The 27,550-nt window shown below is 35.6% G+C and overlaps 1 protein-coding gene across 1 annotated transcript in view; it reads left to right on the top strand.

Annotated features, from left to right (window-relative positions):
- Positions 1–27,550, top strand: part of LOC107728538 (neurocan core protein-like) — a 141,822-nt gene that overhangs the window by 39,801 nt on the left and 74,471 nt on the right. The window contains exons 2-4 of the mRNA XM_016538743.1: positions 8,726–8,799; positions 21,702–22,094; positions 25,826–26,000. Coding sequence (XP_016394229.1) covers positions 8,727–8,799; positions 21,702–22,094; positions 25,826–26,000 — 641 coding nt within the window. The 5' untranslated portion in view covers position 8,726. The remainder of the gene's footprint in view (positions 1–8,725; positions 8,800–21,701; positions 22,095–25,825; positions 26,001–27,550) is intronic.

Raw genomic sequence — 27,550 nt, 5'->3', positions numbered from 1 at the left:
GGTGCTTTCACACCAGGCCCATTGTTTTGGAACCTGGCACGCACTTCAAAATGAACCTGTGAATGTCTGTGGGTGAGCACGTCTTTGCCATTCAAAATCAAAGCGCACTTTTTCATTTTATAGTGCTGTCTTGTTGCTCTTCTTCATAGTAGGTGCGTTTTAAAAATGTTTTCCAGATGAATCCTGGACTCCTGCTCAAAATGATAGATTAATATAACGACAGCTACAAAAAAACTCAACAATAAGCCCGCAAAGCTGTTGTCGTTCCATCCTGATGGATGACAGGCGTGATACGGACATCTGACTGCTAAGTAGTGATTGTGTTTTTCAGCAATAGTGTGCACGCTTAATTTACAGAGAAAAGAAGGTCAGGGAAAAATCTCCATACAAATTCTTTGTGCATTTTTCTTTTTTTCTACTTGTTACTTTGCACTTTTTGTTAGAAAATGTTTATTTACTATTTATTAAAGTTTTTAAGGTATCTAATATTTTGATACTTAAATTCCATGATCTAAATATTCTTAAGAATTAAAGTTTGTCATTTGGAAGTGTGTAGGCCTTCTTGCATTATTATGCTGTTACATTATGATTATATATTCAGTGGCATAAAATGGTCTTTAAAATGACAATAATATCGCTTATCGCAATTATTTCTGGGGCAATATATCGCACAACAAAAAGTTGTTATCGTGACAGGCCTAGTGACAGCGGTGGAATCCCGGAAAATAAACGGTGGAACTTTGACCAATGAGAGAACAGTTTACTCGCGCGACTTGTATTAACAAATTTGGTCCGTTTAGAAACTTTGCCGTGTGAAAGCGAACCGCACCAAGAATAAAAAGCAACATTATAATCATTTTAATCCCTGTTTCGGAACAAAGCAATCGATCTACAGGTGTGAAAGTACCCTTAAAGTATGTACTTTGCTGAGACATTATTTTAAGTATCCCTGTATTGTGACACACTAGTATGTTATAAAATTCATTATTTTTGCAAGGGATTGTGGGTAATGTTAACCAGAAAAGCATGTGTGTACACTTTTAAAGAATGCAAAAATTGTTATTTTCAGGACATCATACTATTTCTACTCCGTTTTTCCATTCTGTTCTAATCTTGTATTCTGTTTTGGACGCAAAAAAAGGATAGATGCAAGTACACAAAGCAAACTGAGACACAAAAAAGTTTGCATACTGTCAAAGGTTATATCACACTTTGAAAATTGTATGCCAAAATGTACTATTATGCAAGACCACATACAGTATTACAGTAGTTCTAGTAGATTGTCAACATTTGTGTACATTTTTTATTATATTTAGTATATATATATTTTTTATAAATACAGCTTGAATGCTATATATAATCATATCCCAAATTGAATGCAAGATTAGAATAAGTGCATCCTTACTCATGGAACACTGAAAATAGTACGACAAAGGTATTTTCAAAGTGTGCATCTATACATGCTTTTTGTATTTTGTATTTTGTCTTGGTTTGCATACTATCGGTATATTTTCTTACTAACACACATGCACACTTGCATAATATTGCCCCCTTTGTAATCGTTAACATTTTTATAACCCGCGCTGCGGGGCGGGGTGCGCGTGGCGAAACACGCACGCCAACTGTCATTGGCTTGTTTAGTTAACACTCGAAGGTGATTGGGCTCTCGGGCGAGATCCCAATTCGTCAGTCACGACTGACGTAACGTCTCCGTTCCCTCCTTCAGGGAACGAGGGTTACACAAGTAACCTAGACGTTCTATTGACATTCTATTTTTCTATAATTCACTCATTCATTTATTCTGTCTATTGTTTGTCCGTTCTATCTGTCATTTGATTGTTTTGTGTTGTTTTATTGTTCTCTTTTGCTTGTTCTGACATTCTATCATTCTCTCTGTCATTTGCTTGTTCATTCATCCTATCATTTGTGCATTGTTCTAATTGTCGTTTGTGAGTTCATTCTGTTGTTTAGTTGTTTTGTTTGCTCATTCTACCAGTCTGTTTATCATACTGTCTATCGTTCTTTTGTTCTATCTATTGTTATTTTGTTCTATTGCTGTATTTTTCATTAGATAGTTCTACCTATCATTCTCTCGTTCATTCTATCTATCGTTCTTTTGATCTGTCCTTAAGTTGTTCTTTCATTCTTTTGATCTATCTATCTATCTATCTATCGTTCGTTCGTTCGTTCATTTGTATTGTTCTGTCTGTCATTCTATAGTTCTATAAATCTGCCTGTAAATAATTACACTATTGTTTGTTCTATTGTTCTATTACGTAATAATCATTCTTTTGTTTGTTTGCTCAGCCATTCTGTCTATCATTCTTGTGTTCTTTCTACTGTTTTCTTTCTATCTGTTGTTCTATCTGTCATTCTGCATATCGATTTATCATTAGTTTCGATCTTTGTTCTGTCTGTCATTCTATTGATGTGTCGTTCTGTCTATATAGCTGGTCAGGATAGATGTTCATGCGCACTAGCAAATAGTGTACCTGGTTTTAACATGGTAGATCATCTTGAATCAAATCAAATCACTTTTATTGTCACATCACCAACAGCACGTGTGCCGTGATGAGTGAAAAGCTTGGGAGCGTGCTCCAGACAGTGCAGAATACAATTGACACGTTTAACAAATAACATTATACACGTTTAGACACTTTACAAATAACAGTATACTTTTATGTACAGTATATACACGATATAAAAACAGTAATATACAAACATAATACACAAATGTACACAGAGTGGTTGTAGATGTAATGGTTGGTAAATAGATGTTGGCAGAGTATTATTGTGTTAAAGTGCAGTGCATGCTACATTGAAGTCCAGTTGGTAAAAATTTTGTTAAAGTGCATGGTGAATGGTATGGACAGAGTGGTGTGCTTGACGTCGTTATTAGGACTTGTCAACTCGTAAGTACGAACGTCCCAGGAGGACTTGAACGCAGCATAAGTGTCAGTTCTGAGTGTTCAGCAGCCAGATAGTCTGAGGGAAAAAGTGTCTGCCTGAGGGCAGCAGAGAGAACAGTCCATGGCTTGGGTGGCTGGAGTCACTGATGATCCTCCAGGCTTTTCACATGCACCGCCTGGTGTAGATGTCCTGGAGGGAGGGAACCTCACCTCCTACAGTGTGGCGGGCAGTTCGCACTACCCTTTGTATATCTTTGCGATTGCTGCTGGTGCTTTTTCCATACCAGGCAAATCATCTTGGTTAAACTGGTTAGAGCTGGTAGACCAGCCTCAACCCTTTAAGCTGGTAAGACCTAGTTTTTACAAGAGGCTACTGACACTGTGATTTTAGAGCCTTCATCAGTCTGCAGTGGCATGCAAATGAATGCTGGTCTATTGTTGTTTGGTTTTGTCTTCCTTTTGTTCTTCTCTTTTCTTCTCAACCTCCAGGACCAGGTCACTCCCCAGAGTGATTGACACTTCCTGTCTGTGTTGACACTGGTGTCGTTGCTAACAGCGACAAGCTGACCCACCATCTGTATCAACCAAACAATAATAGACAGAATTCACCATTTTAGTGCTCATATTGTGGCGCACATTCTCTTTTTTTCTTTTCTTTTGCTCTTTTCTGTTGCACACAAACACACAGAAATGAATGGCTGTGATTCATTTATTTGTTTATTTGGTGCATTTATGGTGCCCCTCAAGGCACAATGTGTTTGTCTTGCCTCACAAATAGAGATCTGTGGGTTTAGATGTGAGCTTTTAACCCACTTGTGAATTGTCTTGGAGAAACGCCACGATTTGTAGAGACAAAGCGAAAAGATACAATAAACGTTCCAGGGAAGCCGATAAAAGACCTGCTTTGCAAATGTACCATGTAAAAGACATTTACAGGAAACTCTGGTATGTCTTACCATGGAAAAAAAGGATGCTCATATCTCCTGTGTGAGTGTTTTTATTGAAGTGTGGCGTATATATATATGTGTGCATTTTTGAGGGAGCAACACTTTAGTTTGGGTCATGACTGTGTCTAATAACTCACAGTGCCAACGACGGATGCATTAAGATGTTTTGTAGCTGCTCTCCTTGAGTTTCTGCCCATAAAGGGGAAAAAAAATCAAAGAACATTCTCATTTGTTTCTCTAGTAATAATACATGGAAAGGTTTTTCATAAGTGTCCCAATTCTCAGGGTTTTTTTTCCAGAGAAAAGCACCCTAGTAATCCGTGGATCTCCGAGCCCCAAACTGGACTTAAAATAGAACCTGCTCAATGTTTCTGAAATAAAATTAATAATTAGTTTACATAATATTTATTATGTAAAATAGCAATTATTAATTTAATTAATTTGTAGATCAATCGAGTAAAAAAACCTTGAACTTATATACACACATTTATTTATTTATTTGCTGATTTTTGTTACTGCTTTATTGTATTTATGTATGCATTGCTTTTTCCATTTAGTTATATAATTTTATTTGCTTTTTCCATTTATTTTATATTTTTGTTTTATATATAATTTTTATTACCTTTTATTACCATATTTATTTGTATTTTATATTTACATTTTATATTATTTAATTTTATATTTTTGTTTATTTATTTATTTATTACTTGTTTTACTGACCATGAAACTTTATATTGAACCAAATAATCTTTTTAAATTTTTTTAATTTAACAGGCACTTTTATCCAAAGCAATTTCCTCTCTTTTTAATAAGGAATATATATAATTTTATGTCCTTATGAATATTAGAATATTAGTATTATGAATGGCCAAACAGAAAATAATTATTAGAAATCTGAAAAATCCTAAATATAAAGTTATAATTCTATAATTCTATAAATAAATGACTATATATATATATATATATAGTCATTTATTTGGTTTTATGGTTTATATATATATATTTCTAAATATATGGATACAAACCTGAATATATAAATACAAATTTTGGATGTATCATACATGTGTGTATATATTTGTGAACCAGAGTATTGCCAAGGCTGATGAATTGGCCCATATTTTTAAATGTATATGTACTTCTGTATATTCAAAACTTACATTTATATATTCAGATTTGTATCTATATATTTATATTTACAAGTATATATTCACTATTTACATTTGTTTATTCAGAATTGTAACTTTAAATTTTATTTGACCCTCTAACTCTAGCACTTTCTTTTCTATTTTAATTCTACTTTATCTATATTTATCTTTTTTTTTTAAACAAACACAATCTTTCTATTTTTTCTATTCTATCTACTTGTTTTTCTTTGTGTGTGTGTGTGTGTGTGTATGTGTGTGTGTATAATATGGCAGCATCATGCTGTGGGGGTGTTTTTCAGCTGCAGGGACAGGACGACTGGTTGCAATCGAGGGAAAGATGAATGCGGCCAAGTACAGGGATATCCTGGATGAAAACCTTCTCCAGAGTGCTCAGGACCTCATACTGGGCCGAAGGTTTACCTTCCAACAAGAGAATGACCCTAAGCACACAGCTAAAATAACGAAGGAGTGGCTTCTCAACAACTCTGTGACTGTTCTTGAATGGCCCAGCCAGAGCCCTGACTTAAACGCAATTGAGCATCTCTGGAGAGACCTAAAAATGGCTGTCCACCAACGTTTACCATCCAACCTGACAGAACTGGAGAGGATCTGCACGGAGGAATGGCAGAGGATCCCCAAATCGAGGTGTGAAAAACTTGTTGCATCTTTCCCAAAGACTCATGGCTGTATTAGATCAAAAGTGTGCTTCTACTAAATACTGAGCAAAGTGTCTGAATACTTAGGACCATGTGATATTTTAGTTTTTCTTTTTTAATAAATCTGCAAAAATGTCAACAATTCTGTGTTTTTCTGTCAATATGGGGTGCTGTGTGTACATTAATGAGGAAAAAAAATTAACTTAAATGATTTTAGCAAATGGCTGCAATATAACAAAGAGTGAAAAATTTAAGGGGGTCTGAATACTTTCCGTACCCACTGTATATATTGTTGCTCTTTTGTTAGTTTTGACTGCTTTTATTGTCCTCATTTGTAAGTTGCTTTGGATAAAAGCGTCTGCTAAATGACTAAATGTAAATGTAAATTCAGGATTTATCAATATATATATTCAGATTTTATATAATTTTCTCTCTCGTCGATGTAACTCTATGGGATTTCTTTTGGCTTGTTTAATGTCCACCGGGTGAAAACTGTTAGTACAATAACTTAACTAAATCTCCTCACATGGACAAACCTCAGGTATGGGCAGTATTGATGCCTGCTTTAGCCTTAACAAGACTCTGGATAAGTTGATGGAGGCTGGAGGCTGTGGGAGTCTACAGAGGTCTGGCATGATGTTTTGCCAGGATCAGAGAGCCCAGGCTGGGCAAGACAACAGCAGGATTAGCGCATGCCAGCGCACGAAGTGGGCAGCATCTAAAATCGTGCTTTTCCCCTCAAAAACCTTCGAGAGAGAAAATCTTTGACGATACAAACTGATTCATGGACTGAGCTTTAAGGGACTCAATGTGTTTGTGTGCTTTTATACGCCAAACCTTCCACCAGATCTTTATCTGCAAGCACGTCGGCTTCCTTTTGTTCGAGTATCGGTTCTTTTAGTATGTGTGTGGGTTTGTCTTACTGTTTGTTTGTGTACGTGTTTGCTCGCCTAGCTCCATGTAGGAGGTTTTCGGCTTGTCATCTGTCACCTGCCTGTGACAGCCAGCGAAAACAGCAAGACTCCAACCTGCAGATACAATTACGAGATAGACTCCCATGATTCCCGGTTGAGATAGACGTTTCTGGAGGTCACATGATCAGGAATCGAGAAGAACAATGCAGAAAGGAAAATCCAGCTTTGATTGAATTGACATGCCGTCCATTTAACCCATCAGATGAGAACAAATTAATTTCGAGCGATTAATCGACTGTGCGGCAGCAAATGAACTGACTGTCTCATTCGTTTTGATGCGCTGGACGGCTCATCTCTCTTTTTGTCCTTGCGCTCGTCTTTGACTCGGAGCAGGTGAGCGGCCCGCTGTAACGTACACTGGTTATCCGTGTCCAATCTCTCAGACAGAATCTTGTGTTTCGCCCTTGGCCACAGCGAGTCCGATCCGCAGCATCTATTATTTACTGCCGGCTCTTTGTCTCTCTCACACTTGATTTGTACTAAAGACTTTCTGCCTGTGATAATGTAGAATGGGCTTGTCAGACATTCATATACTTGGTGACCCTAAAAAAATGCAAACCTGGTTGAGGTTTTGGATTTGTGTAATTAATGAATTATAAAAGCCTTTATTTATTGAAAGGTAGTTATTTTTCATATCTAGCTATGTTTTGTTGAATAGTTTAATTATGTGCATCTATTCTCTTTTCAGACAAAATCAAAGATCATTACATTTGAGAATATATTATTCAAAACATTCACTATGGGAACTTAGTTGTTCTATTTGTCTGTCATGTGTTCTGTCTATCATTCTGTCTGTCATTCTGTCTGTGTTGCTCAGTCTATTTATCTGTCTGCTGTTTTGTCCTCAAGTCAATCTATCCTTTGTTCTGTCCATCAATCTCTTTGTCGTTTTTTTCTGTCTATCTTTTGTTCTGCCTGTCTGTTCACTGTTCTATCATTCCATCTTTCTGTATGTCTGTCTATCTATCCTTTGTTCTGTCATTTTGTCTGTCTATCTATCCATCCTTTGCTCTATCAATCTTTCTGTTGTTCTGTCTACCTGTCTCTTATTCTGTTCTGTCTCTCAGTCAGTCCTTTGTTCTGTCTGTCAATCTGTCTGTCGCTCTGTCATTCTATCTGTCAATCCTTTGTTCTGTCTCTCATTCTGTCTGTCTGTCAATCTTTTGTTCTGTCTGTCATTCTGTCTATTGATCCTTTTTTCTGTTGGTCAATCTGTCTGTCGCTCTGTCAGTCAATCTGTCTGTCGTTCTGTCTGTCAGTCCTTTGTTCTGTCTGTTGCTCTGTCAGTCCTTTGTTCTGTCTGTCGATCAGTCTGTCGTTCTGTCTGTTGATCTGTCTGTCGCTCTGTCAGTCCTTTGTTCTGTCTGTCAGTCCTTTGTCTGTTGCTCTGTCAGTCTTTTGTTCTGTCTGTCGATCTGTCTGTCTCTCTGTCAGTTCTTTTTTCTGTCTGTCAATCTGTCTGTCAATTCTTTGTTCTGTCTGTCGATCTGTTTGTTATTCTGTGTTTATCTATCCTTTGTTTTGTTCATCAGTCTGTCTGTCGTTCTATCTACCTGCCTGTCTATTTTTCCATGGTTCTATTTGTCTGTTTATCATTCTGTCCATCTTGATCTGTTTTTCTATCTTGAGATTTGATCTGCTCAGCCAGCCCTCTGCAACTGTTTTACCACAACAACAACAACAAAAAAATATGCTTGCCTTTAAAAGCTTCACGAAAGCAACCTCACATGTTGTTGAGATTTCACTGCTGTTTACATCCTGTATAATGCTGGGAAAAATGCTGTGTTTTTAAAAACTGCAGTAATAACTGAACATTTTTGTGCTTAATGTACACCACCCAGATGGTAGAGATGCCTCCGTCAGGTTGAGTTCAGTACAAATGTTTTTTGACAGGATATAAAGACATTTGAGAGGCCTGCTTTGAATATTGTAACCTATCAAGCCTTTGAAAGGGTTACTTGGTTCCTATAAACTGAAAAAAGAGTGAAAATGCACTTGCAGTCTTTGATCGTTTGATCATAATTAGTTTTGACATGACCAAAATGTATAATCAATTCACCGTTCTCTCTCTTTTTTTGTGTGTTTCTCCTTTAGGATGCTGGGGGAGCTCCACTTGACTGCGCTCCAATCTCTCCTGGCTGTGTGTCTGCTCTTCACTCTGGAACATGGTGAGTCATTCTCTCCTGAATCTCAGCATTCATCTGCTCTTATCCGTTCAGTCGTGGGAGCACGCTTGTCAGTCACATGCCCTCGTTGACTCAGTAACAACTTTTTCAAATCTCAAAATGTCCAAAACCTGCTGCTGAATTAGTGCAATTTTCACCCACAATAGATTAAACCAGTGCAACCTACACTCCTAAAATGAAGGTTCTTTATTGACATTGATGGTTCCATTAAGAACCTTTAACATCCATGGAACATTTCCATTGCACAAAAGGTTCTTTAGATTATTACAATGTATTAAAATGGTTATTTTAAGAACTGTTCATTGAAAGGTTCTTTCGGGAACCCAAAATGGTTCTTCTATGGCAGGGGTAGGCAACATCGGTCCTGGAGTGCCGATGTCCTGCAGAGTTTAGCTCCAACCCTGAGAAAAACCTCACCTGCCTGTAGCCTTAGTAATCCTGAAGACCTTAATTAGCTTGTTCAGGTGTGTTTGATTAGGGTTAGAGCTAAACTCTGCAGGACATCGTCACTCCAGGACCGACGTTGCCTACCCCTGTTCTATGGCATTGCTGTAAAAACCCTATTCTGGAACCTGTATTTTAAAGCATGTGAAAAAGCTTAAAATTACAATTCTGTCTTCATTTATTCACCTTCATGTTGTTCATTTCTTTTGTCAAACAAAAATGTTTCTCTTTGTCCATACAGTGAAAGTCAATGGGGACCAGATGTTTTGTTTGGACCCAATTGACTTTCATTGGATGCACAAAAAGTTCTCTAAAAATATAACTGTTGTTCTGGCTGTCTGTCATTCTGTCTATCTTTTGTTCTGTCTATAGATCTATCTATCTTTTGTTCTGTCTATAGATCTGTCTGTCTTTTTTTTCTGTCTATCGTTCTGTCTGTCTTTTTGTCTGCCTATCAATCTGTCTGTCTTTTTGTCTGTCTATCTGTTGTTCTGCCTGTCTAGCTGTGAAACTCAACGGTGACCTTTTTTTTGTGGACCCCATTGACTTTCAATGGATGCACAAAAAGTTCAAAACACTCTTGTTTTGCATTATTTTGTGTTCCACTGAAAAAAGTAAGTCATACAAGTTTGGAACGAGGTGAGTAAATGATGCCAGAATTTTCATTTTTTGGGGAACCATCCCTTTAAACAGGTTTTCTCTCATCTTTTCATCTTGTGGTAATTACCGTTGCACACCTTTCCCTGACCAGACACTGATGAGCCTTTTTGGACATCGCTGATAAATCCCCCTCGGCTGGATTCCGCCCTCCGCTGCTTCCATCTGCAGTAAATAGAGAGTGCGCGAGGAACACTTTCATCTGCAGAAAGCCTCATTTCCTCACATTGCCACCTAAAGACTTGTCATCACTCACTCTAATGCCTGCAACGGCTCTCAGCGGCGGTGATACGTGCCCACGTGCCGTGAAAAAGGAAGACGCTGACGCATAGCTTGTGCCGACTGAATCCTACTCCGTCAAAAGCCTTTTGTAGATGAAAACGCTTTGCGCTTCACCATGCAAAACCAGGTCCCAAGTCAGAACTTTTGGTTGCATGCACTGTTTCACAGACTGGCCTCTTCTGATTTCAGACGACACCGGGTTCTTATCGGGCACTTGCAGGGTTGCAGGCCGGGCCGCGGATTCTCTCGGTCACTGACCCGCTTGCTGCCATCTGCACCAGTTGCTTGGAGTCGGGTCTGGCACTTGAGAACCACACGCGCATTTCTTTTTTAGCTTCAGCTGCGATGAGCGAGACAGGCTGCGCATAATCTGCATGAAGATTTCTTCGCCCTCTTAGCTTCGCTCTCCATCGAATCCGCTCTCATGAGACGCCCGTGGTGTAAATAAGGACACTTTGTCGGCATGAGTGTTAAATATTTTTTTTTGCAGAATCCCTGCTTTCCTCATCTATCAACCAGGGCAATGTTGCAAGGGTCAACTTTACAAGTGGCTAGCTAGTTTGCAACATTTGTTCTATTTTTCATTGAATTTAACATAAATCTATTTTAGTTTAGTTTAGTTTATGAAAAAATATTGTAGTCTAAGTGGTGCATTTTAATATGAAAGTAATAACTATTGAGAAACTGTACCTGAGATTATTCAGTTGAAAACATATAAAAAAACATTGTATATTTCATTTTTAATATTAATATAAAATGACATTTAACATTTTATTTATTTATTTATTTGGTGTATTTTCATGCGAAACTATTGAGGAACTATCTGAGATTAGTCAGGAGAAATACATTAATACAATAAAGTTGAAAATTCAACAATTAGTTTATATTTACTTTTTAACATACATATAATAAATTAATTTAATTTAATTTAATTTAATTTAATTTAATTTAATTTAATCCCCGACACCGGGCGACGCAAGTATGAAAGTGCCTAGTTTAGATTGGTTTTGTTTTTTTGTGTTTGAAAGCCATTTGCTCATACATAATGCAATTAAAAATACTAATGCAACAAATTGGAAAATAGGAAAATTTGATATTTATTTATTTATTTAGCATTAAAACACAGGGCAAATGTGAACGTTTTTAAAAATGTCTTTATAATTTAATTCAATAAAGATTTGATGATTAGTTTTTATTTATTTAGTTATTTAGTGTTAAACACTTACAAAGGGGAAAGTTTTTTTTACATTGATTTTTAAATAATTTAATTTGATAAAGATTTATTTATTTATTTACCCTGACACAGTTTGGCTTGTCTTTGTGCTTGTAAGCCACTGAGCCATTTGTCTTTCATGTTCTTTCTCTTAAAATGTAAAATGCCAACATAATCAATGTACTTTATGCCCAAAGGGATTTAATTGTCACAAAAATGAGTTTATAGATGCACAGTATTCAATCAGTCTGCTATTTCCATAAATAATTAGTTTAAACATTACTAGTGCCAACTAATTTTAATGTTACAACACTCAAATATTTAGCCATGCATAAGTCACGCAGCTGCTGCTCCAGTTTATGTGGCCCCAGTTTATGGGACTTGGGTTGAGTTGCATCCCCGTATCACGCTAAATAAATGTGCCATTACCTAGCAGAGAGCAGGAAATGTAGTCAAGCCTCTGGACTCAGAGTATCTTTATGTATGTGCGTGTATTTGAGCAAGAGGCAGGAAGGAAGACAGGAGATATTGAGCTCAGACACCCTGGGCTCGGTTAATATTCATTGCGCGGTGAATATGGCGAGAACCTCTGGGGGGTTTCCGGGGGAGAGCATCTCATGCGAGACGCTTTCAGAAAGGGAATGTCATTAGGACGGCCCGCGTGCATTTGCCACCATATTAGCACACCTGTTCACTTTTAATCCAATGATTCCACTTCTCAAACACGGTTTTGGAGGCGGCCGTGTCCGTGATGGAGGAGGATGAAAGACATCATTGGAAGCCCCACTTAAGAGTGCGAATCAAATAAACAGTCCTTATTTGGTGGAAATGACGAATATGTAGATTTGCCCCGGGGCTACTGGCTCCTGCCGCGCACGTTTCCGTGAGTTTGTCACTAACGCTTTGGATATGTAGACACATGATTGTTTCGAGCTCAGTGGGCGCGTGCATTGCGAGCGCTTGTACACAATTAGACGCCGTGGGATAGTCTAGGCCAGTGGTTGAGTAACTGAAGGAAAGAACAGGGGGAAAATACTGACTCTGAATTCATTTATTTTATTATTTAATAATAACAACAATTATTATTATTATTATTATTGATGATAATAATAATCATTATAATAAATTGATATTATTTTATATTATTAACTGATAATTATTATTATTATTATTATTATTATTATACACATTAGTGTATGTAAACAATTTTTTTTATTAATGTTTAACAATAAATATTTGCCCACTGCTCACACTCTTCACTAAAGAGAGATTGTGATACACAAGTTGATTGTTCTTCTTCAAATAATTCATTAAATAATAATACATTCTTTATTTTATTGTTTAATTACCTAAATTAAATAGTAAAATAAGTAAATATTTTGTTCTTAGTCTCTTTTTTATTATTATTGTACACATAGGATATATGCAGCAAAAAAAAGTGGTTTTGGCCTTGTATGCCTGTAAATATTTGGCGACCGCTCACTCACTACAATGAAGAGAGATCACAGCACACTTTCAGATTCATCATTGTGTCGGCTGTTAACTTTGTATATCGGCTGCTGCAGCAAACATTAAAGCATGTTTAAGGAAGCTCACATAAACACCACCGAATAACGTCACTGTTAAGACGAAGGTTGTGTGAAGAAAGTAGTTGGCTTTTTCACTTGACAGTATCAGGCTCATGTTTTATTTTCATTTTATCCCACCCCCAACTTTATTATGTTTTACCATCATTAATTGCGGTGTTCCTTTCGGTCGGCGTGGTAATAAAAGGCCCATTACTTCATAAAATCCCTCAAATATCGCCGTTGAAACGAATGAATGAAATAACTCCAGAAAGCACGGCTCGTCAGCATAACCCCGGCCCGCAATCGATCAGTCATTCGGTGGCTGCTGGGTAATTGAAGACAATGGGGCCACTGTCAGCAAGCAGCCAATTACATTAGCCTGCAGAAAAAGAAAGAGAGACGGAAAAAAAGGTCCGTGTAAGAGATGCGTTCGAGCGCTGTTGCTTTGTGTTTCCTGTTGTGGATTGATAAAGGCTTCTGACAGCACTTAATGCATTTCAGGTGTTCAAAGACGACGGCAAATAGTCACAATACATCAAGCAGTCGCTGTATTTTTCACTAGTCGTTGGCCTTATAACCCTCTGCATTTTACCTTCTTTTTGGCTCGACCTCAGACCGACGAGGAAAGATTAAAAACAACGGCAGAATTTCAAACAAAAGACCGATCTCCAGGGGGTTATGCTTGTAAAAACATTTCTATCTAAATGCAGATTTGGTATATTTCGCTATGCTTCTTACATTCATTATTTACCCATGTGGGATCGAAGCAATTTTTTATTCCTTGACTCCGAGGCGTAATTTGGTTTTTAAGGAGGTATCTGCATTTGATTTCTGTTTATTTAATGTGGCAAATTAGATCACGCTTGCACACAAAGCATTACAGACGAAACAATTTTTCACATGGTTGGTGCAACTGTATCCGGAGAGTGGCCTAATTTACTACATACCTGTTTAAATGTGGCTGCAAAACGCGCATCAATGCAATTAGAAGCATTTGAGTGTGGGCATTGAGGGCCTGGGGAAACAACGTCATGCTCTGCAGTCTCGCTGCTTATGTTCTCCTCAAGCATGAATTCGGGCAGCAGGAAGGTAATTCAGAGCCTTCCCCTTATCGTGAGCAATCCTTCCCTGGACCTGGAGGACAGAAAGGAAGAAAAGCGTGAGCTTTGAGATGAGATCCAGCGGAAGGACTGGAGAGGAGTCGAACCCCCTCCTGAGCAAATACATTATCATTTATAATTTAGTGATTTCAGTTGTCCTGCTGCTCCTCAATCACAGGCAAACAAAAGTCATTAAAAAAAAAAAAAACGGTAGTTTATAGTGTAATAATATAATATAATATATATTTGTATTATTTTGTAAATATATTAATATATTTAATGTTCATTTCATCATGTGCATTACATATTATATATAATAAGTATGATAAATAGGGAAGAGAGAATAGAAAACAGAAAATTATGTATAATAACAACAACAACAACATTATTATTATTATTATTTTTATTTTTTATATATATTACACTATACACTCAGATATTTAAGATGCATATATTTTTGCATTTTTTCCGTTTTATCAAAAAATATGATATTAAAAATAATAATATAAATACATCTTAAACATTTGACAATTTATACTATAGTATTCATTATTGTTGTTGTCATTTTTGGTATTGTTGTTGTTATAAGTACTACACTATACATTGCTGAATATTTAAGATGTATATATTTATTGCATATATATTTTTATTGTATATAAAATATACTAATATTAAAAAATATTATTATTATATTTAGATATTTTGCGATTTTTATTTATTTATTTATTTGTTTGTTTGGGCGGGGTATAGATTCCGATTTGATTCGATTCTGATTCGCAAGCTCTCAATTTGATTTGATTCGATTCTTAATTCGATTCTCATTTTTTTTATTCAATCCAAAATGAATATGTATTTAATACAGATGCTACTGATATTTCTAAAAATGAACAGTGAATATCAGTTTACAAATGGTGAATTAATAAAAATAAATTAAGAGCCACATAACTGTATATTCTTATTTTTATATGGCCCTTTCTTAAACAATAATAGAGGCCCTATTAAATGTTTTTCTTAATTTTTCTGATAATCAAATGATGACATAAAACATGAGTTTCATTTCTCCTTTAATCAAATGAAAATTAAACCCTTTAAGTTTTTGGCAAACTAAGTGCTGCACAACAGAGATTTACTGTTAAAATTAAAACATGGAAGAAAAATTGTGATTATTCCTTTAAAAATAAAGTTTGAATAATATTTCTAATTGTTAGTAGTAGTAGTAGTAGCAGGGGCGCCGTAACAGGGAGAAGGTTAGGACAATTCTAAGGGCCCGATGAGGGAGAGGGGGACCGGAATGCAATTTTTATAGAGGGGACAGACCCCACCCCCCCAGAACGCGATCGCGGGGGGTCCGAGTCAATATACTGATCAGGGGGCCCAGATAGCGGCACCCCTGAGTAGTAGTAGTACTAGTATTAATATTATTACATTGAGTCTTACATTCTGCTGTACAATAGTAATATATCTCTGTCACAATTTCTTCACATTAAACCAAACTTTTATTTTGACGGGTCGCTGTGAAGAATTTTCAGCTTCTGTGTATATGAAATAACGGTAGGTCCGAGTCAATATACTGATCAGGGGGCCCAGAACACATAGCGGCACCCCTGAGTAGTAGTAGTACTAGTATTAATATTATTACATTGAGTCTTACATTCTGCTGTACAATAGTAATATATCTCTGTCACAATTTCTTCACATTAAACCAAGCTTTTATTTTGACGGGTCGCTGTGAAGAATTTTCAGCTTCTTTGTATATGAAATAACGGTAGTTTTTCTCAAATTAAATGGTAACATGCTAATAAAGGGTCTCTCAGAGCAGCTCCGGAGGTGATGTTCGTGTGTTCATAACGTCATACAGTGAAAGAGCTGAGGCTGATATGTAATAAACGAAACAGCGTGTCTGCGCCATTCATTCATTGCACAAATCATATGCGTAATATCAAATATATTTCCATGCAGTCTTGCATGCTGTCTTTCACCTCAGTAAATAGCACAGGACGTTTGGTTGACCAGCACGGCTGATTCAGGGCCCTCATCACACCACTCTCAAATCGAATCTTTCCTCTCAGCTAAGCGATTCGCTTCGTGACATGTTTGTGAAGATGTGTGCCGTGATTCAACGAGAAAATTGCAAGTCCATTTACCCCTTGCATTGATGTTGTCAAGCACTCGCTGGCCAGCGGTTTCACCTGTGTAAAGTCCATTTCTGTGGGGACAGAGGATAAGTGCTGTTCCCTCTGGACGAGTGGGCCACCACCATCTCCACCAAGATACTCGCTATTACTCACTGCAAATGTCCGCTGCCCATTACAGAGGATCCCTCATGCTTTAGCTAAATGTCATCCTAGATGAATTTATACCATCATACTTACTGTAAATATGCAGCGTAACAGCTGTTTAGAGTGTGATGATGCTGTTTGCTTTCCCATTTAGCAGGATTTAGCTGTTTAGGCCCCATACATATATAAAGAAACTATAAAACTATAATAAATTGGGGTTAAAGGCTTCCAATTTGATCATTTAAAGTGTGAATATTAGTGCAGTTGTGTTTTTAAAAGCAGCCTGGAGCTGAACAGCAGATTTTGCAAACAAGGGAGCACAGGGCAATTTATTTGTGTGGCGCTGCAAGTCTCACCAAAACCACATGAGACTCTTGGGCAAATAAACTTTCAGCATGTAGGATGGAAGAGATGTAAAGCTGGCTGAGAGCATAGGATATATATATATATTCGTGCTGTCAAACGATTAATCGCGATTAATCACATCCAAAATAAAAGTTTTTGTTTACATAATATATGTATGGGTACTGTGTTTATTTATTATGTATATATAAATACACACACATTCAGTATATATTTTGAAAATATTTACATGTATATACATTTATATATCTATATTATTATATTTTATATTATATATAAATATAGTTAATATATAAACATAACATATTTTTCTTAAATATATACATGCATGTGTTTGTATTTATATATACATAATAAATATACACAGTTCCCATACATATATTATGTAAACAAAAACTTTTATTTTAAATCATTTGACAATGAGTCAGACTAACTGAAATAAGCCTGGCTTATTTGGTTAACTTGTTTTATGAAACAGGCCTCGAGGCATTAAAAGTGATCATATTTTCTCCATTGCATCATATTGTATTGAATCGCATTGTGTTGAATCGAATCGAATCGAAATCGGATCGCGCTGCATCGTAATCATCCCTGATATACTGTATATATATATACAAAAGCTCCACATGAAACTATATTAATATGAGTTTCCTTGAAGCACAGCCTCTGCAACATTTTTCATGCTTTTTTTTAATAGAAATGAGTTTTTCATGGCTGTACTGTGACTTCACTAGCTGCGTTTACATGGACCCTACATGGTTTACATGGACCCATGGTGAGATAAACTCTGAATAGTCAGCGGCCTCTCTTCCTCCGTCTTACCTCGTGTCATTCATTCAATCCGTCTTGCAGCAATTACATTCTCACCTCCCCATATGCAAGTGAGAATGACGAGCGGCCGTCCAGCGCATTGTGAGAAACTATAATGCAACTGTACATAATAGGAATTGTGTTTCACTTGGAGATGAGAATGAACTGCTGAAGTGAGTGTATGCATCAACCCCCCTTTTTGCTCATGCCACCTATTGATTTTTATTTTTTCATTTAATTATTTATTTATTTTACCTCTGAGGCAAACGGGATTATTACCAGTGAAATAACTCCATTTGCCTGTGCGGTTACTGTTGGAAGGGTTTGCCGAATTTATAAATCACATTGTAAATGCAGTATAAATGATAAATTCTTCACTATTGTATAATGTTTTAATATTGATTTTTAGCAAAAAACGTTCTCTGTTTCTCTCGAATGCCACAAATCCTAACTTATCTTTGTATTTTGCCTCACAATCGATGACTGAACTACAAACAGGGCTGTTTGTTCTTGGTCGTCAGATTTTCTTTAAGGATTATGGGATTTTTAAGTTTGGAAGACTTTCATCTGTATCACTGTACTAATCTTGGCTTAGTTTGGGATGAAATACTGGTCAATACTGCCTAGTGTGCAGTAAAAATGCCTATTTTGCCTACTTTTTTTAATATTAGAATAGTGAGGTAGATATGGGGGGGGGCGTGGCAGAGTCTTAACTTTGATAAAGAATATCTCTTTGGTTTTGAGACTTTAGTCTTTGCAACTTCAGGGATCTTATCTATGCACAATCAGCTTGTAACACTCCAAAGAGAAAGGAAAACTTGAAATCGCATCATATGACCCCTTTAAAAGTTATACATTACTATTCAACAGTTTGGAGTCAGTAAGATGTTTTTTTAATGTATTTCAAAGAATAAATTCTGCTTACTAAAACAGCATTTTTTTATACAGTAAAAAGCAGTAATATTGCGAAATATGTTTGCAAATTAAAATTTTAGTGATTTCAAAAATGTCATTTTTTTATTTTAATATATTTTAAAATGTAATTTATTGCTGTGATGCAAAGCTGAATTTTCAGCATCATTACTCCACTCTTCAGTGTCACATGATCCTTCAGAAATCATTTTGATATGCTAATTTAGTGATCAAGAAACATTTCTAATTATCAGTGTTGAAAACCATTTTTTTGTAAACCATGCTACATTTTTTCATGATTCTTTGATGAATAGAAAGTTCAAGAGAACAGTAACAATTTAAAAGTATTTAATGTCACTTTTGCCCAATTTAATGCATCCCTGCCAAATAAAAGTAATAATAATTAAAAAAAAAAAACATTTTAAATGGTACACACAACCTCTTACAACCGTAATTTTTTTTGGTTAAAAATGATCCGAAATCAATATTTGAGCAAGTACATAACCAGCCAGTGTTCAAAACTATCGCCTTATTTTAGTTATCTTATAATAATGTTTTCTAATTTGAGTGATACGGGTAGGTTTTCGCGGGATATTTGAGCATGGCACTGCGTCATTACGTCACGTCTGTAAACATAAAGAAGTTGTCCCGGCTTATAGGCTATCGCATGTGCAGATCCTGCAGGTGGCCGATCGTTTATAGCCTTTTCTCACAGCAGCTGGGATAATTAAATGTATAATTTTGATGGCGTGATGTAGTTAACATTAACAATTTGAGAATAAAGTATAACAATAATAATTTGAACGGTTTGATGTGATATGAGCTAACCGATCTTTAGATTTAATCACCATTGGTAGCGAGATTTATGGTAATGCTTTTTTCCTCAGTTGGTCAGAACAAACGTGGCAGACTTGTTACTTGTTCAGATGACAATATACGGTGAAAATTCTTATTTGAGTCATATATTCCAAGACGTAGGCTAAAATCTGTGAGTGCAAAGTACAATATTCACACCGATGCGGTGACTGACTGCCACACACACACACATACTCTTCAGAACATTAGATTCATCCGCGCTGGAGCCGTGCCGACTCACAACCCATGCAAGCTAGATAATTCCACTAACAGCTGCAATTCCAGGTTTTCAAACAGAGATGGCGACAAAAGAGGCAAAACTTACGGACTGCAGCTTTAATTTTGTATAAACATTTTAATTTCACAGTTTGATGGATTGAGTCTAGAAAAAGATGTTTCTTCTGGTTCATTCGTCATCATGTTGCATATTCATTCAGCAAGTAAACTCAAGTTATGTTTAAAATTAATACATTTATTTAGTGTTTTATTATATGGAAAAAAATAGTTTTTTCATAGTTCAATTTAATAAATTAATATAATTATATATATATTGTAGGGCTATTAAATCGGCTAATTGCAATTAATCGCATCCAAAATAATAGTTTACATAATATGTGTGAACATGTATGTGTGTGTATTTATGTTATACATGAATATATATATATATATATATATATATATATATACATGTAACTATTTCTTAAATATACACATGTGTGTGTGTGTGTGTGTGTGTATCTATATATATATATATACACACACACACACATAAATATATACAGTACACGCACATATATTATGTAAACACAATCTTTTATTTTGGATGTGATTAATCGATTTCACAGCCCTAATATATTCACATAATTTGATAAATAAGCAATAAAAAATTTAATTTAAATTCTAAAAATTTCTTCTGGTTCAGTCCTCGTAAGTAAAATGAAATCTTTTGTGCTCTGTTGAATACTGCATATTGGCTGAACAAAGTAGGCCTAGTTCATTTGAATATTATTCCAAGTAATATTAAAAATTTATATTTTTATTTTTAAGAAGAAATGGTAGTAGCCTCTTTATTAGTAAATTCTTTTTTCTTTTTTTTTCTTTTTTTTTGCAGTATTTTGAAATATGATATGATTATTTCAAGTTAAAGTTCATTTATAAACAGTGTTGGGCAGTAACGCATTACTTAGTAACGCGTTACTGTAATTTGATTACTTTTTTAGTAACGGAGTAATTTAAGGCGTTATAATTTTCAAAATATAACGGGAGAATAAAATGATTCACGGGACACCCGCACATTATGCATATATTTATTGTGTTATAACAGAGATTTGTGAGATTATAAATGCAGGGCTCTTTGCTGGCATTCTGCCATACTAAACCATGCACGCCACAGCCGCTTGCTTTAGTTAAAAATAAGTGTTCTGTAAATGTTGATGCTTTAACTCTTTCCCCGCCATTGGCGAGTTATCTCGTCTTTTAGAAGACAACGCTTCCCCGCGCGGCAAAGACGAGTTTTTACATTTTTTCGTGTTTTCACTGTTATACACTAGGGGGCGCTATTACACACCTTCTGAACGAGTACAAAACCTCCCGAGCAAAAACACATGTGTACATTTTGATAAAAATGTGATATTCTCACCTTTTTGCTTAACATTATATTTTTTTTTACGAAACCTACCTATATTGAAGTGTTGATAAAAAAAGAATGCTTTAAGCTAGAATAAAACTGATTTTTTTGTTTAAAAGTAGAGGCTCTGATCTTTATTTTGTGTATTGCATATTCAAATATTCATACAGCAACATATTCTGGAGGCCATCAAATTTTAGTGAAAATCATCAAAATCGCTGGCGGTGGCTGGCAACTTTTTAAAAAAATGCTGGCGGGGAAAGAGTTAATAACAAATATTTATCGGGAGCGTGTATGCTGGGATTTCATAAATTTCATGGAGAAAAAAGTAACGTAACTAGTAATGTAACTAATTACTAATTACTTTTGAAATAAAATAACCAGAACAGTAACGTGATTACTTTTAAAAGGAGTAATCAGTAATCAGTAATTTGATTACATTTTCAGAGTAACTTGTCCAACACTGTTTATAAAGCACATTTAAAAACAACAAATGTTGTACCAAAGTGCTGTACAATTAGGAAATACAGTAAAGGAAGCAAAAAACTGAATTAAATAGAATAGCAAAATAAAATAAAAAATCATGCAAATAAAAAACCCCTAAACATCTCAAGCAACACAATAAGCTGAAGAGAAACCTTACTGTATACAACTGAAATCAGAAGGAAATTAACCTTCTGAATGAAATTGAGACACTATGATATACACTTCAACAAAATGCTCAAGACTAGTCGTGAATCTGATCAGTTTTGTCATTTCTTTCTCTGTTCTCAGGCACGGTGAGCTGTGATACAGTGGTGAACATGCGTAAGGTGACTCACCAGCGGGTTCAGGAGCCTCTGTCAGGTACGGCCCTCCTGCCGTGTGTTTTCACCCTGCGCCCGAGTCCTTCGAACGAACCCCCTCGCATCAAGTGGACCAAACTGTGGGGTCAACGCGGCCCGGACGGCCTACAGAAGCAGCAGTCGATTCTGGTGGCTAAAGACAATATAATCAAGGTGAAGAAAGCCTTCCAGGGCCGCGTGACCTTGCCGGGATACCCGGAGAACCGATACAACGCCAGCCTGGTGCTGACAGGCCTGCGATCCAGCGACTCGGGGATGTACCGCTGTGAGGTCGTGGTCGGCATTAACGACGAACAAGATACAGTGCCCCTTCAGGTCACGGGTAATGTAGCGCACTGCAGAATGCTAATACACGCAGCTGTGATTATAGAAATCAGATTCATCATAAAGCTACTGCTGACTTCTTTCGTCTTAAAGGGATAGTTGTTCCAAACCTGTATGAGTTTCTTTCTTCTGTTGAACACAAAAGAAGGTATTATGAAGAGCTGAAAAGTTGATGGTCCCCCCTGACTTCCGTAGTATGGGGGGAAAAAAATACTATGGAAGTCAATGGGGACCAAAAATTGTTTGGTTAAAATGTTCTTCAAAATATCATCTTTTGTGTTCAGCTGAAGAAAGAAACTCATACAGGTTTGAAACAACAACTTTATAAGATTTCCGTTTTGGGGTGAACTTTATTGTTTATGTTTTGCGCAAATTGCGATTAACTTCTCCTTTCAGTGGTTTCGCAGGCCTCTGGGTGAAACGCTCTCGCTGAATGACTTGATACATTATTGAATCTGAAAAACTGGCTGTAATTACAGTTCATCAGACCACGGAGGCATGGAACAAACAGCTGCTACATTTTTTGCACGCTCAGATTTCTGCCCAAACCTTGATGAAGTTAGTTAGACATCATTCGCTGCCAACATGCAGCACTGTGCTTGCGTTTGTGTGACGCTGTGGAGTGGAAATGTTCAAGGGGCGAATTTAACAAACAGTCGTGACATTTTTACACGCAACACGATATTCAGAGCGAAAAACTCGTCTTATTCACTGAGCAAACTGGTTTAATCGGGTGCTAAATGTGCTGCAGTAGTGACACAGCAATTAAGTCGATGACATTCTTTTAAGCGCAAAAGTAGATTAAGTTTATTATAGGTTAACAAAATTCGGTGCAATTGTGCTATTGTAATATTGTAGTAAAATGTAATGTAATAAATAAACAATAATAGTCATATTAAAAATAATAATAATTAATCATGATAAAAAATAATGTTAAGGAATAAAAATAATATAAAAACTATCACAAAAAAAATTACAAATAAAACTGAAAAATATATATTTTTTTAATTAAAATATCTAAAAATATAGAAAATAAATACCTAAAAATCATGTATATATATAATTGTAAGGAGTAAACACAAACACTATCTATAAAAAACACACACAAAAATTTGCATTGAAATATTTATATAGGTAGGAAATCAAATATGAAGTTAAACATAAACATGATTTCAGTGAACGTAACCTATACAGCATCCAACAGCATAGGGAAACAAATGTTATGACCATTATGATGAAGTCATAATTTCTGATTGCAAAACTTTGAACAAAATTTTACTTCTCTGAAGAGAGAGTGACTCTTAAAAAATGCATTATGAGATGCCAGTGCATTATTAATATTATACATGCGGATACTCATGTACTGAAACCTCCTCCTCTGCTCGTCTGAATGGTTAATTAGTTTGAGCTCAGCAATTAAAGCACTGAAACATGCTGGCAGCCAGTATCATGAAAAATTCCCATTACTGTTACAAGCTTTTATGGAAATAGCAATAACATTGCCAATTAAAACATTCACCAACCTTAGACGCTTTCACACCTTATTGTGTTACAGCAACGTATTTTTGAACACAAACTGGATAATGAAGGGAACGAAGAGTCAAGACAATTTACAGGAATATTTAAAATAAAAAATAACATGCAGTTCAACCACATTTGACCACAGTCTGTGTTACTAAGTAAAACCTCCTCAGAAAACATTTTTTAAAATTCTGTATTCATGTGAAATGCACACAGATTCAGACAAATTAATTGCATAATTATGTATTTAATTAAACTAACGTTGCACTGTTTAACGCAATAGAACATTTCTGTAAAAATAAAGGTTCTTCAATGGCATTTTTGGTTCCATGAAGAACCTTTAACATCCATGGAACCTTTAAAGATTATTTATACAGGAAAAAGGTTTAGATTAATAAAATGTTTTTCACAGTTTTTCACTATAAAAATGGTTTGAGAACTGTTGATTGAAAGGTCGTTTGGGGAACCAAAAATGGTTCTTTTACGGCATCACTGCGAAAATCCCCATTTGGAAACTGTTTATTTATTTGGTTGTTTATTTATTTATCTTGTTTTTTAAAGGAAAACTTCACCAAAAAATTAAAAATGGCTGCAAATCGACTCACCCTCAGGCCATCTAAGATGTAGATGAGTTTGTTTCTTCATCGCAACAGATTTGGAGAAATGTAGCATTACATTACTTGCTCACCAATGGATCCTCTGCAGTGAATGGGTGCCGTCAGAATGAGAGTCCAAACACCTGATAAAAACATTACAATAATCCACAAGTAATCCATACGACTCCAGTCTAGCAGTTAATGTCTTGTGAAGTGAAAAGCTGTAATAAACAAATCCATCATCATTGTTTTAAACATAAAAATGTTGCTTCCAGCTAAAATATGTGTCCCCTGTCCAAAATATTGCTTTCTCCAGTGGAAAAAGTCATCTCATTTGAATCAAGAGAGAAATATGCACAGACCAAACACCATTTACAAGCAAAAACAGTTCTAAACAAATATGTTGGTGGATTTTGATGTGAGAGAACAACAGACTTTCCCACTGGTGTTATTATGGATTATGGACTCGTATTTTGGCCAGAAGTGATGGTTTAAAGTTAAAATGCCTTACTGTTGGATTTTTTTATTACAAACACGCAACTTCACAAGACATTATTTGATGGACTTGGAGTTTTGTGGATTATTGAGATGTTTTTATCAGCCGTTTGGACTCTCATTCTGACGGCACCCATTCACTGCAGAGGATCCACTGGTGAGCAAGAGATGTAATGCTACATTTCTGTATTTTTGAGTGAACTATTGCTTAAAAAGTGTAGCTAGGATTTCAGACTGAAGCATAATGTGAACGATACAGACGTTCAACAAAACAGTTAGCTAACTGGTCACAAATCTGACCTTCCCCGAGTTATGTCTTGGGGAAATGAGATATGGAAACTCTGACCCCCTTTTCTAATAAGATTCGCAATCCCTCAGTGGACGAGAGTCCCACATATCTCATCCCCAGATGTTTGTCACAGACAGTGAATATTTTTTATAAGCTCCGAGTCTGTCCTAAACTCCAATGGGAAGCGAAAAAGAGAAGCAGGCCAAAAAAAAGGATGGAAGGAAATAAAAACCGAAAGAGACGTCTTCCTCCCGTGCCCCTTTGAAGTGGGGCGTCACGCGTAGCTGCCACAGTTGGGTAAGAAACGTCCGCATTGCTCAGGAGACTGAAATCTTCCCCCGTAAGACATCGTCTGAAGTGTTTCGCCATAAATTGGCCCACCTAGCTTTGAGGATTTTCCTTTGTCCCTTTCATGTTTGTGCGTTCTCCCGGGATGGCAGCCGACAGCCGAGGTTATGGACGTGGAGTGTAGAGTAGAGGACGAAAGGGACTCCAAAGCGATGTGATCTGGGAATAACAGACAGACAGTTCAAAAACAATCCCAGGAATCTCATTTCTTTGTACATCGGACTGGAAGTCCGTCCTCTGACTGGTCAAAGAACTGGTGCTGGGATTTCGCTTCTTTTGTACTGTGTTCCTGTCTTTTGCTTTTCTCATAGGATTGAGGAATGGCGGAAAAACAGGAATGAAAGTGAAATTCAGGAAATAAAGCGTTTCAAGGGGCCTGCATTGTTTAATTTATTAAGTTAAACACTTATTATTGCTGTTCATTTGGGACATAGTTTATGCATGGTTCCCATCATGCACTCTGTTTTTTTTCCCAAACAGGAGTGGTCTTTCACTACCGTGCGCCTCACGACCGCTACGCGCTGTCCTTCACTGATGCCAAAAGAGTTTGTCTGGAGAACTCTGCCAATATTGCCACACCAGCCCAGCTGCAGGCCACTTTTGATGACGGCTACGACAACTGCGATGCCGGCTGGCTGTCGGACCAGACTGTGAGGTCAGAACAAGAGATTAGTCCGTTTTTGGAAATTGTGCCTTTATATTTAGCATTTACAACATCTTTGATTTGTTTATGTAATTCTGTTCCGTTATATTTAGTGTATTTATAATATTTTATTAAACATTTTAATGTTTATTTTATTTTCAGCATTACAAATGTGACCCTGGACCACAAAACCAGTCATAAGGGACAATTTTTTGAAATTGAGATTTATACATCAGCTGAAAGTTAAATAAATAAGCTTTCTATTGATGTATTGTTTGTTAGGATAGGACAATATTTGGCCGAGATAAAACTATTTGAAAATCTGGAATCTGAGGGTGCAAAAAAAATCGAAATATTGAGAAAATCTCATTTAAAGTCGTCAAAAGGAAGTTCTTAGCAATGCATATTACTAATCAAAAATTAGGTTTTGAATGGTAGGAAATTAATTTTCTTTACTTAATATTCTAATGATTTTTGGCATAAAAGAAAAATCTAAAATTTTGACCCATACAATGTATTTTTGGCTATTGCTACAAATATACCCCAGCGACTTATGACTGGTTTTGTGGTCCAGGGTCACAAATGTCTAGCATCTATTTTATTTTATTTCATTGTATTTTCAACAGAACAAAAGTGCAGTATTTTTGATTGTGTAAATTTATAATATTCAGTAATATTTTCTGTAATTTATTCTTAATAATATTTTATAGAATATTCAAATATTTTATTTTATTTCATTTTCAACGTGACAAATGTCTAATATTTTATCTTTATTCAAATATTTCTAACGCTGTTAAACTGGAAAAAATTAATCGCATGCGTTAACAGTCATTTTGACAGCACTAATATATGTGTGTGTGTGTGTATAGTATATTTATTATATTGAATATTTTTGTTTTATTTTTAACATGATAAATGTCTTCTATTCTTTGTCTTTTTATTTTATTTTAAACCTGAAAAATGTCTAGTATTTTATTGGCTTGATAAATAATATTTTATAGAATATTCTAATATTTAATTTTATTTATTTCATTTTCAACTTATCAAACAATCCAGTGTTTTATTTTTGTGTATCTATAAAATTGTATTGAATATTTTAATGTTTTATTTTATTTCAATATGACAAACCAATAATTTTAGTATATTTAGAATATTTTATTTAATATTTTTATTTTTTGATATGACAAATGTCCAATATTTTATTTTATTTTATTTTTTATTAATTTTATTTTTTTAAATTTTATTATTATTTTTTTTTTAATGACAAATGTCCAGTAATTTTTGTATGTTTAACAACAAGAGCAATGAAGAAAAAAATTACAAGTTACAAGAGTTACAGGTCAATAACAAACTAGTATACAAAGTACATGCTGTAAAGGTTTACTAAGAGACCTTTTGCTTTTCTCTCGAGTCCTTCAATTTTGTGGACGAAACTCAGAAACAAGCATATGTTTGGGAGCAAACAAGTCTTTGAACATGTTTACATAATTCTATTCCCCAGCGAATCTCTAAATCTTCTTTTTAATGTTACTTATAAAACTATCACTTTGTAGATCCGAATG

This window comes from Sinocyclocheilus rhinocerous, unplaced genomic scaffold, assembly GCF_001515625.1.
Source record: "Sinocyclocheilus rhinocerous isolate Xijiao unplaced genomic scaffold, SAMN03320098_v1.1 scaffold1238, whole genome shotgun sequence".
NCBI lineage: Eukaryota > Metazoa > Chordata > Actinopteri > Cypriniformes > Cyprinidae > Sinocyclocheilus > Sinocyclocheilus rhinocerous.
The sequence above is the reverse complement of the archived record's forward strand: the minus strand, read 5'-3'. Positions and strand labels throughout refer to the sequence as shown.